The 17,307-nt window shown below is 33.3% G+C and overlaps 1 protein-coding gene across 1 annotated transcript in view; it reads right to left on the minus strand.

The window, feature by feature from the left end:
- Window positions 1-17,307, minus strand: part of DPYD (dihydropyrimidine dehydrogenase) — a 956,758-nt gene that overhangs the window by 248,289 nt on the left and 691,162 nt on the right. The window contains exons 17-18 of the mRNA XM_074262758.1: window positions 8,257-8,377; window positions 6,420-6,539 (exon numbers count right to left, since the gene is read on the minus strand). Coding sequence (XP_074118859.1) covers window positions 6,420-6,539; window positions 8,257-8,377 — 241 coding nt within the window. The remainder of the gene's footprint in view (window positions 1-6,419; window positions 6,540-8,256; window positions 8,378-17,307) is intronic.

The raw sequence follows: 17,307 nt of genomic DNA on the forward strand, positions 1-17,307 counted from the left end.
TAAGTCAGATGTTTGTATCTAGGTATCTTCAGGATCACTGGAGACTAGAGCAAACTAATGACAATTTGATAGTGCTCTAAATGATGGGAATAAATACCCTGAGTTCCAAGTCAGAGGAATGCTGGACATTTCTGTCTGATGCTTTGGGGATTCAAGCCAACTAACGGATAAAGATGGTGAGGAATCTCATTCTAGTCATGCCCTCCTTTCCTAATTTCCCTTTTCACTGTTTTGTCTTCTTTGCCTGTTCCTTGGGGAGCTAAGTGATTGATAGCCTAATCCAATGACTGTATTACAGCTGCCTCAACTTGGACTCTTTTCCTTATCATTAGCAGTTAGCCTATGGTTAAATTCACAGCTCACTGCTTGGTACAGCCCCTGAGATTTCAGGGTCTGGCCTTTAGAAAATATTTAACATAAAACTGAAATCTTGACATACTGAGAACTCAGTTCTCTGCAAGCCTTCTTTAATTAATCCAATGTACTGTAGCATTGTTCTCTATGAGACTGTGACATGGTGAACTGTTTCTGAAGCTTACAGAGATGTGTAGTTCTAAATTAAACAGTCACTGACGTGTACCTACATAGATTTTTTTTTTTTAGTACAGGAGATATGCATGAATCTGAGAATATTTAAATTCAATCTCAGTGACACAATACCCTCTAGTTTTTACTTTTATAATGGAACATTTTTTATTAATTTCAAGCTTGAAATCATCCTTTATAAAACACATACACACACACAGGAAGGAGATTTAATAATTCATTATCACTGCTGCAAAGGTAAGAAGTCTCCTTAATGTGCTCGTCATAGTTTTTTTGGTTAACAAAGTCTAGCAAATATTTTCTTGGGAACTGACCAAGCCTCTATTATATCCACTTTCACCTCTAGCCCCTCCCAGACTTGTTTTGACTAAGGATTCAGTAAGTCTGTTAGCTTATTTAAGAAAGGAAAAAAAAAAAAAGTCGTTTGGTCCTATCAGCTTATCTTCAGAATTATAGTTATATTAAAATAGCTATGGAAAGGATGTAGACCTTGATCTTTGCTTTCCACCTTTGCCCTCGCTCCAGTCAGTCGATGAGCTGTAAGCTTCTATGAATATGGCAGCTGAGTCCCAGATGAAAAATTATGCATCTCATAAACTGCTATTCTGCTGAAATGTCAAGCTATGGCAAGGCTGTACCTCAAACTCAGCACTTGGCATTTTCCTTCTGTCTGCTTTGTTGCCATGAAGCAAACATGAACAGTGAGGATTTGTGTAGGGCAGGTAGCAGGCGAGCTCGCTGTCAAAAATCTATTATTAGGGCTCTGATCTCCTGCACAGACCAATGACGGCCGTACACTGAGAAAATCAGGCAGCAGCAAAGACAATATAATAGAAAAGAGAATTCTTTGTGAATCTCTACATGAATATATTCAAATGAGCATTATTTAAATGAGAGGTTTTTTTTTTTCCTAATGTCTGAACTGCTCTCAACAGAACTGATAATTTATAATGGAAAATGGAATGCAGCATCTTTATTTGATAAATCTCCTTTAGACTGTTGTGGTTGTTATTTTTTGTCTAAGTACAGCCTTTGTGCTATTAAAGCATTAATAATTATGATCAGTGAAACTTCTGAGATTGTTAAGTCTCCACAAATTTGAATAGAAAGTAGATCACATTTTAGTTCATGGAGGTGATCAGAAGTCAGGAGAAAGTAAAGGGACTAGACAGTGAAATTTCTGCCCTTTAAATTTTTTTTTTCTTTTATATTTATTTTGTTTAAATTTTATTTTTATTTTCCATGTTAAAACTGAAATATCTATAGCTATTGATAGCAACACAGAAATCTTAATTTGATAAGCTATAATTTAGGTGGGTTTGGTTAAAAGGTACCTATGTACCTAAAATTATATAAAAGTCCATATGTGAAGTGTTTTGAAAAATTCAAAGTTTTAAAGAAATGTTGTTGTTTTTCAAGGTGCAGCTCAGGTGTCTACTATAGCACAAAGCTTTTCCTGACCTGCCAATTGCTGGTGTCTCCTTTTCCCCTTTCCTTTTCCCCCCATACTATATATTTAGTTTGCACATGTTTTATTGCACTCAATTTGTGTACTTATTATTTCTTCTTCATAAAGTGTAAGCTCCTTGAAAGTACATTCTATTTTAACTTTTGTTCTTGTGTATTTTTCTTTCTCTCTCTCTTTTTATATGTATATCTATATTGTATCTGTATACACACACACACACACAAACACATATATGTATGTATTACCCATTAAAAGATATTTAGTAAAACTCTTGCATTTTAAAATATTTACATTTTAAAATGTATTTGCATATTTTATAAGAACTTCAGCCTGACCTTCAGTTTTGCTAGCATGAAAGTATTTGTTATACAAATAAAATTTAAGAACAAATCTTAATCTTTTAATTTTCTAGGAGACAATGTGATTTTTTAAATTTTCAGTTTTAAATAAAGGATAATTATAAGATCATTAAGACAATAAGAAATATTATGCCTTTTCATGTATTGTATATTAAATTAGATTATAACAGTGAGTAATCAAAGCTATCTTCCTATATAGAGTTGATTACTTCTAAAGATTTTTTTAAATAGAACTCAAAACATTGGGTATGAAAGGAAGTTTATTGCTAAACTCTTATTCTCATTCAAAACCACTGATTCAAGTTATTAAGATTTCTTCAAATTGTATAATTTTTACATCTATGCTTATAATACTTAGCACAAGTTTGTGAAACTATTAACAAAATGTCCAATCTACCCTTTCTTATAACGTTTAGAACAAACGTTTATAAAGAAAAAAAATCATCATAGGGTGGAATAGTTAACAACTATACATTGTCAACAATTTTCTAGTTGTTGTTCAGTTTCAATCACATCTGACTCTTTGTGGCCACATTTGGGGTTTTCTTGGCAGAGATACTGATGTGATTTGCTATTTCTTTTTCCAACTCATTTTTACAGATAAAGAAACTGAGGCAAACAGTTTAGTCACCTGTCCAGGGATACATAGCTAATAAGTGTCTGAGACCAGATCTGAACACAGGAAGATGAGTCTTCTTGACCAGAGACCCAACTCTCTAGCCACTACACCATCTACCTGAAAATTAGACGCTTTTCCAATAATTTGTCATTTGTTTGTAGATTATAACAACTCTGTTTTGAATAAGCCATTTGCTGGGTAAAATGTATTGTTTATTTTTCTACTCTTTTTACATAAATGATTTTTAGGTTTTTTTATTGCATGATAAATATAAAGATACCAGAATTTCATACCTTTTCTTTCATCCTAGACTATTTCCCATTCCAGAAATAGTAGTAACAACAAGTTGACAGTTTTGTCATTAAATAAAAATGAATATTGCTTAGATCATTTACTTTTTCAGACAGTAAATTCAAACAGGGTTCAAATGTGAAAGCCATAAGAGGAAATTTAATGACATTTTTCAGGAAATTCAATAATTAAGAAACATGTAGAACAGTTAATCAAATTCAAATTTTTGAAGGTAGAAAAATATTTTTTCCTCTTATTAAATAGATTTGCTCAAAAATTAACTTATTTCAAATGTCTTCTCTTCATGGAATCATTCTGTTACTATTACCTGATGTGGTTAAAAAGCTATTTCAGATGAATCATCTTCAAAAAAGCAGGGTTTTTTTTTTAAATTGAAAACTGGAAGAATAGGTTACTTAACACTAGCTTTTTGTCCAGTTTTATGATTTCATAGGAATTCTTGGTGATGAGCTTATCTTCCTGGGTGCAGATCAATGTCTTGTTAGCATGGCGGGGCTTTTGAGAGTGTAAGTTACTTACCCAGGGTCACAAAGGTAATAAATACCAAAACTTGGACTTTCAATGGCATCTTCTGACTGAAAGCAGCCTCCTATCTACCGTGCCATGGTGCTGCCTCTCTCAGTTCTTATTGTCTCCCTTATAAGGCTTTTAATGCTTAATATGAAATCTTAATTCTTAAAAACCAAACCAAAGGAAAAGCCAAAGGAAACCAAAGGAAACCACAGGAAATTATGATTTCTTGGCAATGCATGGTGACATGGAAAACAACAAACCTCTGTTCTTTTAAAAGACTAGAATGTCTGACCACAGTACGTTTTAACTAGATGTCTAACTAATCGACAAAGAGTTACTAGAGAAAACAATTCTTCCCCAGTAATGGAAAGCATAGGTGGTATAACCACCAGAAATTGAGCTGTATTTAGCTTTCAGGATTTTGATTCTGTGCTTCAGGCAGCTCTTCTAGGACTCAACTACAAATTCCAATTCTCTGGGGAACTCTTAGAAAGACATTAGTACTATGCTTTGGTAAATTTTGTAAATCTTGTAAAGATAAACTGGTCTATTTCATGTGATTTTCTCCTTGAAGGTAGCATTTTGAGTCTTGACAGCCATGTTCAACATTATTAAGAAAGATACTTTGTCACTTTTATTATGTTGCCTCTCCTAAAATTTGAAAATCATTATTTAATATTTATTTAGCACAAATGCGTTTGGGTCTGTTTTGTTATTGCAAATACTGCAGATACTCAATTATAAAACTGATTTTATCCCCTCTTCCAAAAATATTACCCCTGCCTGAAGTAACTGCCTTTCAGATTCTATTGCTTTTAAGTCAAATTAGTGTGTTGTGTTTTTTTTTTTTTCATTTAATGGGAAAAACTCTATTTAGTTGTTGTAGTGCATGCCCTTTAAAAACAAAAAAAAAGCAGAGGATGTTAAACATATAAGGGCTTTTCATGGGCCCTATTTGAAATAAGCAAGAAACCTTCAAATGTCATGGTGATTTGCTTTTTTGGTATTGTTTTATTTTGTTTTTAAATAAATGCTCCACACAGACTTAGATCTGCTACAGCCTGAGTGAATATTTATATCCAAATTTATAAACCTGAGAAATAGAAGATTTTATGGAAATGCTAACTGGCCCTCAGGTATAGCTGGTTTGTTTTCAGGTGTTGCTATGATTTCCAATGTTTGTATACATGTAGGTAGGTTTAAAAATGGTGACACAAAAGACTTCCCCTAATGCTATAATTCTGTAGTTTTATTAGACTGAGTTACAGCATGGAGAATATTCAGAAATTACAGTATAAATGAGAAAGTGTGAATGGTACTACTTATATAAAATACTACTGCAATAGTTGTTTTATTAATTTTTAATGTTCAGCACCCTCTGTGACCTCTTTTATTCTTTTGCTGTCAACATGGCAGGCTGGAAAAATTGAAATGGGCTGACAGAAAACATAGTGCATATTACAGCCCAACCCAAACTGTCTCTTACACACATGCACACACATACACACACACGCATTTGTTATTCTAACAATACAAATTAAGACCTTGGGATACAGTCACCAGAACTTAAGTTTGTGGCTATGGACCAAGCAGGTGCCTTTTTCTACCTTCACTCCATCCTGTATTGTTTGTCCAAATGGTATCCAATTAGAGGCATAATGGGGATTCTTTCACCAGGGTTCCTAGACACACCTTCTGCTCTCCAAACATAATACCACAGCATGGATGGAAGCTTTATTTTGGTCTATACAGTCTCTTCCATATGCACGTTTTGGTTTGATTCAGCACTGTTTTTCTTGAACAGTGGGACACTATTATGTTATGTATATTTACCACTGTCTCTATCACCAAGGAGACTAATCCCCATACCAGTACAGTCAAGAACCTCACAGCATTGTCTCAGCAAGACCTAGTTCATGTTGTCACAGCAACAGAGTGCGCCGGGTCAATGAATTAATACATTAGTGAGTGCAGACACTGAACAGGATCATGGGCTTAAAACTTTTCATTTATTGTTGTTGCTGTTGTTATTACTACTACATTATTATATTTTAATATGGGCACTAGAAGATTAAAAAAAAGACCACATGAAGATACAAAGATTGGATCACAAAAGATCTTGTTCTCTTAATCTCTCAAGGCAATTTTTAAAGTGGTTTTGTTTTGGATGAAATTAGGGCAGAAGAAAGCAGATTTCAGACATGAGAGGAAGAAAAAAAAAGGAGTTTGGTCTTTCAAATAGACACTTTAATCAGGATATTTCTCTCTCACATCATCTTTTTATTAGTCTCTGTCTTGTATAGAGCATGATTATTGGGATGCTGAGAAATTATAGGAAAAAGTAGAGACCACGGGAGAGTAAAATTCTCTAATCCTTATGTAACCCTACTGTAGTGTTCTGTTACATTGTTGTAACATAAAGGAAAGAGCATCATGAAAGTTTTCACACTTAGTTCTGTTCCATCTGTCATGACTGTGAAGAACCTCCATTGGCAATAAAATTTAAGAACTAAGTATCAGAGAAGATAAGCTATTCCAGTCTCCTAAGAGATTACTGAAAGCCTCAGAGGATACACAACACAAGGCAAAGGGTAGAACCTACCAGACACGCTACCATATGTAGTCCTTTTCCCCACACCAATTGCTGGCCAGGGTGTAGCATCTGCTCTCAGTCCCATCAAGCCCAAGACAGTGTTGGTGGCGGTAACACCATTTGCACCACCTGTAAGTGGAAGAAGTCAACATTCACTTGAAGCTATGGTGATAAAACTAATTAAATTTTTTTGTTTGTTTGTTTTTTTCCTGAGGCTGGGGTTAAGTGACTTGCCCAGGGTCACACAGCTAGGAAATGTTAAGTTAGTGTCTGAGACCAGATTTGAACTCGGGTCCTCCTGAATTCAAGGCTGGTGCTCTATCCACTGCGCCACCTAGCTGCCCCAATATTTTCTAACTCATAAGCAGAAAAATGGGCTGGGAAGCCCACTTCTGAGAGAACATTCATTGCCACTCTCTCCCATATACTTTCATTTACTCACCTAACAAACATTCACTCAATAAACATTTACTAAATACTTACTAAGTGTAAAACATGAGTATAGGTATTGGGGAAGATAAAAACCATACTGTTTGTTGTCTGGTAAAAGAATAATAACAATTAATGGAAATCATGCATACAAAGACTTTGTAAATTTTAAAACTCTTGAAGTGCAAATTGTTATCATGCTTCCTTTCAATAATCATTTATTTTAGTATCTACTATGTATCAGGCACTGTGTGAGTTTATAGGGATGAAAAGACACCCTATTCCACCTGTGTGAGGTAAATGCTATTGTTATCTCCATTTGCAGATAAGGAAACTGAGGTTCAGGGAAGGTTCTGGGGAGGGAGCTGAAGCTGGATCTTCTTGACTATAATTTCAGCACTCTCTCCACTGTGGTGCACTGCTGTTTTAAATCAAATACTAATGAATAATTGTTATCTTCAATATTACACAATGAAGTCTTTGGAGATGTATAAAACAAAATGTCAAGTGAGATCTAAGAAATAAAGTCATTGCAGATGAGGAACATCAGGAAACATTTTAAAAAGGAGGAGGCAATTAAATTGGGCTTTAAAGGAAGGGTAGTAATTTAGAAGCAAAAGTGAGGAAAGACATTACAAGTAGAAAGAACAGCATTCAGAATGTGATTCTTGAGATTATAACTCAAAATACTGTAATGAAGAGTTTTTATGGCCGTCTATTATGTTCTACCATACGGGTAAATATTTCTTTGCACAAATGTTTTTGTTGTTTTTAAACTGTATCCTATACTTAAGACATCAGAAAACAACTTCTTGGCTAAAACAAACTCAAAAGATTATTTAAATCATTCATCCATTCGTTTGTTATTTCTTCAACAAATGTCTATTGAGCTTCTACAACAAATAGGGCATTATAAAAAGGAAATGGAGCCCACTGTGGGGCTGGTGTAGACTTTTGACATTTTTTGAGATTTGGGATTTTGGGTTATTACACATGCTAGATCTTTGATTTGAAGGGTTTGAATGCTATTGCTGAAACCATGAGCTTATTATAGATTGCTGTACGTTTGAAACTTGGATTCATTTTCAAGCATTTTAGATAGGAACTCCAATCTCTAATCCCAGACTCAACCAAAGGTGCATTTACCTGTTGTTCCATTCTTTCCTAATCAAATAAAGTACCAATTCTAAGTTTTTCTAAATCTACTCTTCATTTTAAGCCCTGCCTTAAAGTATAAAGTTGTTTTTTTTTAAAATCATGTCCTTTGAGTTATTGGAAACAAGATAAAAATTCTGAAAAATCTTCTGATTTCACCTCCACACTTTAGTTTGGAAATTATTTTCAATACAATTAACATGAAAGTTTGTTTAAGACATATATCTAGGTACAAGACAAGAGAAACAGGGTTATTTCTTACCTTCCTGGGCAGCTCTTGCGATGCTTACAATGTCAGTGATATTTGGGGTCAATTTGGCAAAGAAAGGAATCCGAACAGCCTGTCTAATCCAGCGACAGATGTTCCGCACCATATCTGGATCCTGTTCAAATAGGTCAGATAAGTAGAGTACATAATTAAAATATGGTGATTGAAAGGGGGATCAGAACAACAGGAACACTGGGGAAGTCTAAGGAACATCCTATACTATACTCTTATTTTTTTCCTTGCAATCCTTCTTTAGAATCTACCTAACTCAGTAGTTAAGGAAGGTTAACATCAAGTGAACTGCAAATTCATCACCTAAAGGTTAAATTTCTCAATAAAAATTCTGAAAATAAAATTATAAAGAACTCAAGAAAGACAAAAGTTCTAACTTTCATTTGGCCAACCAGAGAAACAAACGCCTATTTTTAGGCATTAGGAATTTTAGTCTCCATTGTGGAATTTTCCAACACTGTATTAGTAAAAGCCTTAGTGAAAATCCTTTAAAATACTATTTGTACCTAGGTGAAATATCATAAAAAGAAATTCTATTAGGATTTTTTCCTTTCTTTTTAGTCATGTTAAGATGAATTTCAAATAAAGGACATAAATGACTATATAATCAAGCTAAGTAAATTCAACCTTACTTTGAGATGTGAAACAATCCAGTCTTGGGATATACATGAGCTGAGTAGCACCTCAAGCTTATTTTTTAAAATGTCACTGTGATCATGGCGGCATTTTTTCAACACTCACCTCCTTGAAAGAATTGATCGAGATGACAAAAAATGAAATGAAATATCAAATGCATGTTTTTAAAAGCTATGGAGAGACATTTTCATGCTTCTGTTTCCTGTGATTTTTTTTTTTTTCAGGCTTTTACTTCCCTCATGGGATAAGTATCATTTAGAGGGCAATCAGCTATCCTTGCCATTGAAAACAACTTAGCTGCAGTCATGTTCTTTGATTTCAACACACACAATAGTTCTTTTTTTTCATTACTTTTAGTTCAAAATGTATTCTGACAGCTACTGATAATGCACTTTGATAAATTACCTTAAAATATGCAATAGCAATTCATTATTGAACTTAGCAAGCAATATTATCTTAGCAAGTTAAAATGTTTTCTGAATAAGAATCCCAGAATATATGTATATGAATGTGCGTAAGCGTGCTTGTGTATGTATATGTATTCTATAAAAGTAGGAAAAAAGTATATCATTTGTGATTAATTTTTTTTCTTACTAGGAAAGTTACTTTTCATATCTCTTTCCTTTTTTAAATTACATTAAGTCCAGAATTTTATATTATATCCTTTTTTAAATGGTCTTTTGCTTAGAGTTAACAGTTTCTGATCTGTTATCATGAATAACTCAAAGTTGTGCCGATATGCACAGAGCTTCAGCAATGATGTAAAGTTCTGTGGATTGCAATCTTCTCAGTTTAGCAATGCTTAAAATTGTAACGGGAAATCTTTGGCTAGGCTTGTTCTCTTTTCAGAACAGTAATTTCTTCATTAAACATAAATATTAAAAAGCACTATATGGAATGGCTCTAACAGGGCATACTGTGCATTATGAATAGTAAAATCCTGAGACTTAGCTCTACAAATTCTAACTCATAAAAATGGAGATCTGCCCCTGCCCATGCAACGTTCATGAAATATTTATAACTGCTGCATCGGCATTATGAAGGCAGTTGCATCTTTGTGACTTTCATTTTTTTTTTAGTTATGAATTTCCATGGGACTTAGCCTAGAAATGACAGCAACCCTAGAAGATATGAATTGCATGTCCTTTGTGAAAGCTCTCTTTAAGAAAGACTTTGACAATAATTTAAAGATCGCTTGCATTGTATAATACATGGAAGGTGGCCTGATAAGAATTACCATAACAAAGTAAAAATATTCTTTAGCTCCAATAGAATAAGTGCTAATCATCTGGTAGCCTTGCAAGTGGCTCTCCATATTATGGATTCTGATGTATTTTTAATTTACTTTAGACAATGGTCAGATCTATTGTAGTCCTTTCTAAATAACAGTTCCTTTTGCTCAGTAGAATACATTTTGAGACATGTTCCAAGTTTTATTTCCCTGATCCTTTGGTTTTCATCATTTACCTGATTCTTCTATTTATAGGTACTATAATTTTATCTTCCCTCCTGGTACAATGGGAAAGTTGACAGTGTTCAGGTTTGTTCTCTTTTTGATAGTCTGCCAAGTCAGCTGCTGACTAATCATCATGCCTAGCTGAAATACAAATTTGAATACTGAAGAACTTAAAAAAAATTACCACTGACAAAATGAAATTTGTGAAAATTGATGGCAATTCTCTGAATGTATTAAAGGTGTGGTATGTGTGCATATATATGTGTACGTATTATTCTTTATATAGAAGAAGACGTAACGTCGTCAGGAATGGATTAAAGTTTATAAAGTGTTAAGATGATCTGGTCAACTTTGGGGAATTAAAGGGTTGATGGCAGCTCTTCATACTTTACTGGGTTCCTCACACTCTGGATATAATTCCTCAATATCTAAGAACATGATTTTCAGTATGTCTGCATCTTAACCTTTTAGCAAGAGTATCCATAATTGTACCCATAATTAATGATTTCATAACAATACTATATGACAACTTTCCATTTCTGATAAAGTTCCATAATAGGGAAACAAAGTTAGCTGCTATTATTTTGTTATTTTTGAGACTTTGACTTTGTTAAAATACACTTTAATTCGACAAGCATTTATTGAGTACCGATTATAGTCAGTCACTGCAGTATGTACTGAAAAGAGAAAGACGATGAAATAATTATTTTATACTATGAGGAAATAATATGTATTTAGATAAGGAGGTATGAATCTAATTGTGCATATATATATGTATATATATATACATATACGCACATATGTCTGTAAATTCATTGTATTCATATATATATATATATATATATTTTTTTTTTTTTTTTTTTTTTTTTCCTGAGGCACTTGGGGTTAAGTGATTTGCCCAGAGTCACATAGCTAGTCAGTGTTAAGTGTCTGAGGCCAGACAGGTCCTCCTGACTTCAGGGCTGTCCCACCTGCTGCCCCCACACAATAATTTTGATTTGGAGACATGATGATAACTGATAGAATCATAAAAGAGATTTATAGGAGGTTGTTCTTAAGCTAAATTTCATTAAAAGAAACAACCCACAAAACTTTACTGTTCTCTACTTATTTAAGGCATATTTTCTAATCCTTTTGCATTCTCTGCTGATAAAAAGAGGGAAAATTTATATTCTGAACATTATATATATATATATGGATATTATGTATATCCATATATATATGTGGATATTATGTATATCCATTCCTATATGTGTTTTTATATATATATATATATATATATATATATATATATATATATATATATATATATATATATATACATATGTATATGTAGTATATATAATATATGGGCATCTAAGTGGCTCAATGGGTAGAATGGTTTAGAGTTAGGAAAACTTATCTTCCTGAGCCTCAGATACTTACTAGCTGTGTGATGCTGAACAATTTGCTCAACCCTATTTGCCTCAGTTTGAATGAGCTGGAGAAGGAAATTGCAAACCATTCCAGTATCTTTGTCAAGGAAATTCTAAATTGTGTCACAAAAAGTCAGACATGACTGAAAAATAACTGAACAAGAAAATATAGCATATTTGTATATAACTGACTATTAGTGCCATGTCTATATCACTTGTTCAAGAGACAACATAAGTGTCCATCTGCTTGGACTATGTCATATGTCTATATGAGTATCTGCATCTTATGAGGTGAAAGGCTGCCCCAAAGCTTCCTTGATTAAAGCAGATTTCCTCATCTTTGTCATGTGACCACAACACTTGACACTATGGTATCACATTTAGGTAAAGATATTTAAGACTCCACTTTTAATATAAGTATTCTGAATTTTAGAATACTAAACCAATTATTGCTACTAATACTTTGGCACTTATGTGATTAGCTGTCTAATTTACCAGAAAAACTTTAAAGGACAAGGAAAAAAAAATAAGTGACTTTGGATAAATGAAATTCAGTGGGTGCCAGAGGAGAATAGTCAAAGGACATCAGATGAACACTAAAAGTGGCAAAAGGAAATAAGTGCTGAATATAGTTAATGATCAGGAAGGACAGTTTTCTCTTTTTATGCATTTTCTAATAAAAGTAATATTAGGGATTTCTATTTTTAAAAAGATCAGCAATGTTGACTAAAATATTTTTTGATTGGTGTAGTCAGAAAAATAACTTTTTGTGTTTGGTATAGTCATAACTCATTTTTGTATAGCAATTTGTTGATAACAAAACACTTTATCATAAAAAAAAAAACTTTGCAAAATAATTCTTCCTAGGTCACATATTGGAAAATTGAGTCTAAGAGATGTTAAACAATATGTCCCAATGTGCTTGTATCACTAATATTTTTAATGGTATCCAGAATTTATTGATTTTGACTCACATGTTCTGTCTATAGATATGTACTAAGGTGGTACTGGAAGCAAAGAATTTATATGACTTTGAGAACTTCTGAATGAGTAGTGTTCTTCATCACCCTTGGCTTTGAGTTCCCTCCAATGATTAGTGCGTAGGCATGGAATCTCATTTGTGTTATAGATCATGCAAAAGTGTATTCAGGAATTAGTTAGATGTGACCATGACACTTTTTTTATAAGCTAAATTACAAATTAAGCTTTGATGGATTTGATAGCAGTTTCATCAGCATTTGCTGTCCTTTTCCACTCCTTCTTCCTCCCCCACCCCCCAGAATAGCTTTTAAGGTGTCTTCTAAGAGTGTGGCAATTCAATGAAGCCACTGAAAACAATCTCTTTGTATGAAAATAGTCAAAAGTGCTCTTCACTAAAGAATTCCAAAGTTATTAATTCATACAATGTCCCTGAAAAGTATTGAACATGTTTTATTATCCACATTTCTTTGATGAAGGAAAATGGTGTCCCGAGTACAAATATGATTTATATAAGATGATGCCAGAAATGGTAGTGCTAAGAAGTAATTTCAGTTCATTAATTTTCAGTCCAATTTTCATCTACTATGTCATGATCTTCCTTCATAAAATTAATCCTAATGTGGAATTAAGTCATTGCTTATGAATTGCACACACAGAAGAATTCTAAAGGTAGCATTGTGTAATGAATAGAGAGGTGCCCAGAACAAGGTGCACTGGATTTCCCATCTCACTTCTGACACATGTTGGTCACATAAGGCAACATCTTGTTTTTCTTTGCCTCCATCAAAAACTTTTATGTTGAAGAAAAGGTGACAAATATGCATTAATAAAGGAAGTGCTTCATCAGAAAGCTTCTTAAAGCAATGATACTTTTAGTTCAGTGCTTATTTTTATGTGAAAGATAGCCTCATGAAATTCAGCTGCCCTTACATATACTTGCTCATTTTTGCCAATAATATTCCTTAGAGAAATGAATATATATATATATATATATATATATATATATATATATATATATATATATATATATATATATATATGAATGAATATATATAGCTCTTTAAAGGTTACAATGGACTTTATATACAGAATTTCAATTGAGTTTTATATTTCTCTTATTCGCTGTTATTAAGCATCTTCATTTTACAGATAAGAAAACAAAAAGCCTAGAAAACTTGAATGATTTACGCATAGTCATATAGCTGGTAAAGGAAAAAGGCAGGACTTGAAATAATTTCTTCTTGGCTTCAGCTAGCAATCAACTAGGATATATTCTGCCTCTCATTAAAACAAATTGGTTGGTGGTGGTTGGCTTTCATTCTTGAAGATAATTAAAAATTACAGAACTGTTAGATAAAGTATGTCTGATTGTGGCTGGTCAAACCAATACTAACTCAAAAGGCTCTACCAAGGTTGGGTGCAAATAGTCCACATAAACATTTGGAATGGAGGTGTCTCTAAATTTCTATATCTCACATTTCTTCTGAGTTTCTGCAAGTCTGCTTCTTTCATAAAGAACTGTGCAGATACACCATGCTGGGTGACTATTTGCCAACATTTCTCATATTCTTCAATTGATTCCAAAGTTCTTCAGAGATACCTTGAGTTTCTTAGATTGCTTCTTCTGACTACTGCATGAGCTCCTTCTTGAGTGAGTTTTTCCTAAAATGATCTTTTAGGCCAACATATGTTTGACAATAATTTTAACAATTAAATAGTTGTTATAGATTATTGATCAATACCTTCCAGATATAAAAAGTGTTTATTTAGATTGAAAGGCTCTGAAATAATTTGTATATATTAGTACTGAATTTAATTCATAGGATCTTGAATTTGCATCTTGGTTTTTATTCTTATCTCTAAATTTATTTAACCCAAAAAGCCTCAGTTTCCTCATTTGTAAATCCCTTCAAACTTTAGATATATTTTCCTAAGAATCCATGTTATTTCTTAGCTGATGTCTGCATCTACTGTGATATGACAAACTTTGATATGATAAATTTATGGCATTCTGTGAAACACAACCTACATTTCCAATGTAATTATGCAGGGTTACAGAATGGGAGTAAGGTAGGCATAAGTTAGTGATCATTGCGCTTTTTTTGGACAGTTTTGAATCTCTGAGTAATTGTTTCAAACTAACAGAATACAGATATTATTAAAGTCCATGAAGCATTTGGTGCTGAAAACCCATGTCTACATTCTGGTATGACAGTGAATGGCTTCACAGTGTGAATGATAATTATTCTGAAGATGAGGAAGAGAATAAACCATTCTGCTATGTCTAAAACGTAACAAATGGCCAAAGCAGTCTCTTGCCAATTTTGAGCTAAAAGCTGCTATAGTATGCTGCAGCTTCAGATATAACTGGCAGTCATTGTATATTCAGGGCAAAACATAACACAGATAAGCTTTCTATACTTCAGGAAAAGCAATGGATGCCATATTAGTATACCAATAAGCCTCAGACATCATAGGAAATCTACACATGCATTCAGACTGAATATTGTAATAGCCATTAAGTTTAGCTTCTTGAACAACTTTATTCTCTCCACTGTTTCATGTTGTTTAAATGGGGTGCTATTAGATCCCTACACAAAATGGTCCCAGACAGCTATGTTCTTTGAGTTTTTACATATTCTTTTTATAATTTTTTAGTTTCTCTACTGCTTACCTTGCTGTCAGGGTATTCTCTCTCCATTTTCAGCACTGTTAACGGGTCTGCCTGTTTCTGTTACATTAGCTTCTATAATCTTCTGTGGTCTGAGAAACTAGATTAGCCAAATTTGCTGAAATTGTATTTAAAAAAAGGATAACTATGTTCTGAGTAAAGATCTGCAGAGCTTTTATGGAGACAAGTAGACTTCAGTGTATGGTGGCTTTGGGGACAGTTTTCCTTGTGATCCCCTTTTTACTTACTTCTAGTCTCTGTTTTAGATAAAGTTGGAAAATATCTAATCTTGGAATATGGGAAATAGTTCTATTTATTCTTACATGGAGAAAATGTTTTAAAAATGAATTCATAGGGGCAGCTAGGTGGTGCAATGGATAGAGCACCAGCCCTGAATTCAGGAGGACCTAAATTCAAATCTGGTCTCAGACATTTAACACTTCCTAGCTATGTGACCCTAGGCAAGTCACTTAATCCCAATTGCCTCCAGGGGAAAAAAAGAATTTATATAGTACTATGCACATTTAATATTTTCTAGCATTTTAAAAATTCCTTTACAGTGGAAATACTTGTACAATATTATGCTGACACATAGTAGGTACTCAATACATGTGTTTCAATTGATTATTGGTTGATTGGTTCAGGTACTTTCATATTTTGACAAGTTTTATGATAGGCTAAAATACCTCTTTTCAGAATTAATGAAAATACAAACCCACCACTCCATGTAACTTGCACTGATTTTTAAAAAACATATAAGTGGAACATGTAAGTTGCATTGATTTTTGAAGAAAAATACTTAGAGCATATGTTTGCTGGTAGTATGTTAGCAAACAACAACAAAATGAGATTTGAAGAAGTGAACAAAAATGTGTATTTCTAGGTTCCTAAATAATGGTACCTAGGAGAGTAAATGTTTCCTTTTAGCTATAACTGTATTTGAATAATATATTAGCTGCTCAAATACAAGTTGGTCCCAATTAGTGAAAATAATGAATCCTGTGAAGGAGTCATATTATTCGAATTTGCACTGCATATTTCCATTAAGCTGGAACCAATGACTGTATTTTACATAATTATAACTTCAAATACTGTGAATTCAAATACATGAGACTACTTTATAGCATTCATAAATTAGGACATACTAATTAGGAACTAGCTATACATGTTTTTCTTATTATAAGATTGGTGATCTGGACTTAAGATTTTGACTGGCAGCCACAGTGTAGTTCCCAACTTGAGAATAGATCAAGTGTTAACTAGAGAGATTCTATGAAGATCTCAAAGGTTTGGTAGAGGCAAAGTGGATGGTCAGGAGAAAGAGGTATATTGTGAAGGAACAGAATGGGGAGAGGTAGAGATCAGAACAATGGTTAGCTCATTCTAGGGATTTCAGAATATCTGAAGATCTAAAACAAAGAGATATCAGAGTGCTTCTGAGCTTTTCAAGTAGACAGAGTCAGAAAACATAAAATATGTAGGGGCAGTTATAGAGGTATCATGTGGTATATCTTCTATCCATCCTTAGTGGCAGATGGTGGTATAGTGGATGGAGCACTAGCTGGAGTCAGAAAGAACTAAGTTCAAATCAACCATAGACATTTACTAACTGTGTCACTATGGAGAAGCTATTGAATCTTTCTTTACCTCAGTTTCCTCAACTGCAAATGCAGGAGCTGTTTGATTCTGGCCAAGTCACTTAACCCCCATATTCTCAATAACAACAATGGTTTTATAGAGTATTCCATATACATTTTCTTATTTTACAATCATCTTGTAAAGTAGGTATTTGTGATATAATATTCATTTTACAGATAAAAAAAAGGAGGCTAAATGACTTGCCAGTGGTAAAATATCAGGTTAAATATTGGGAT

Source organism: Sminthopsis crassicaudata, chromosome 4 (genome assembly GCF_048593235.1).
Source record: "Sminthopsis crassicaudata isolate SCR6 chromosome 4, ASM4859323v1, whole genome shotgun sequence".
Lineage (NCBI taxonomy): Eukaryota > Metazoa > Chordata > Mammalia > Dasyuromorphia > Dasyuridae > Sminthopsis > Sminthopsis crassicaudata.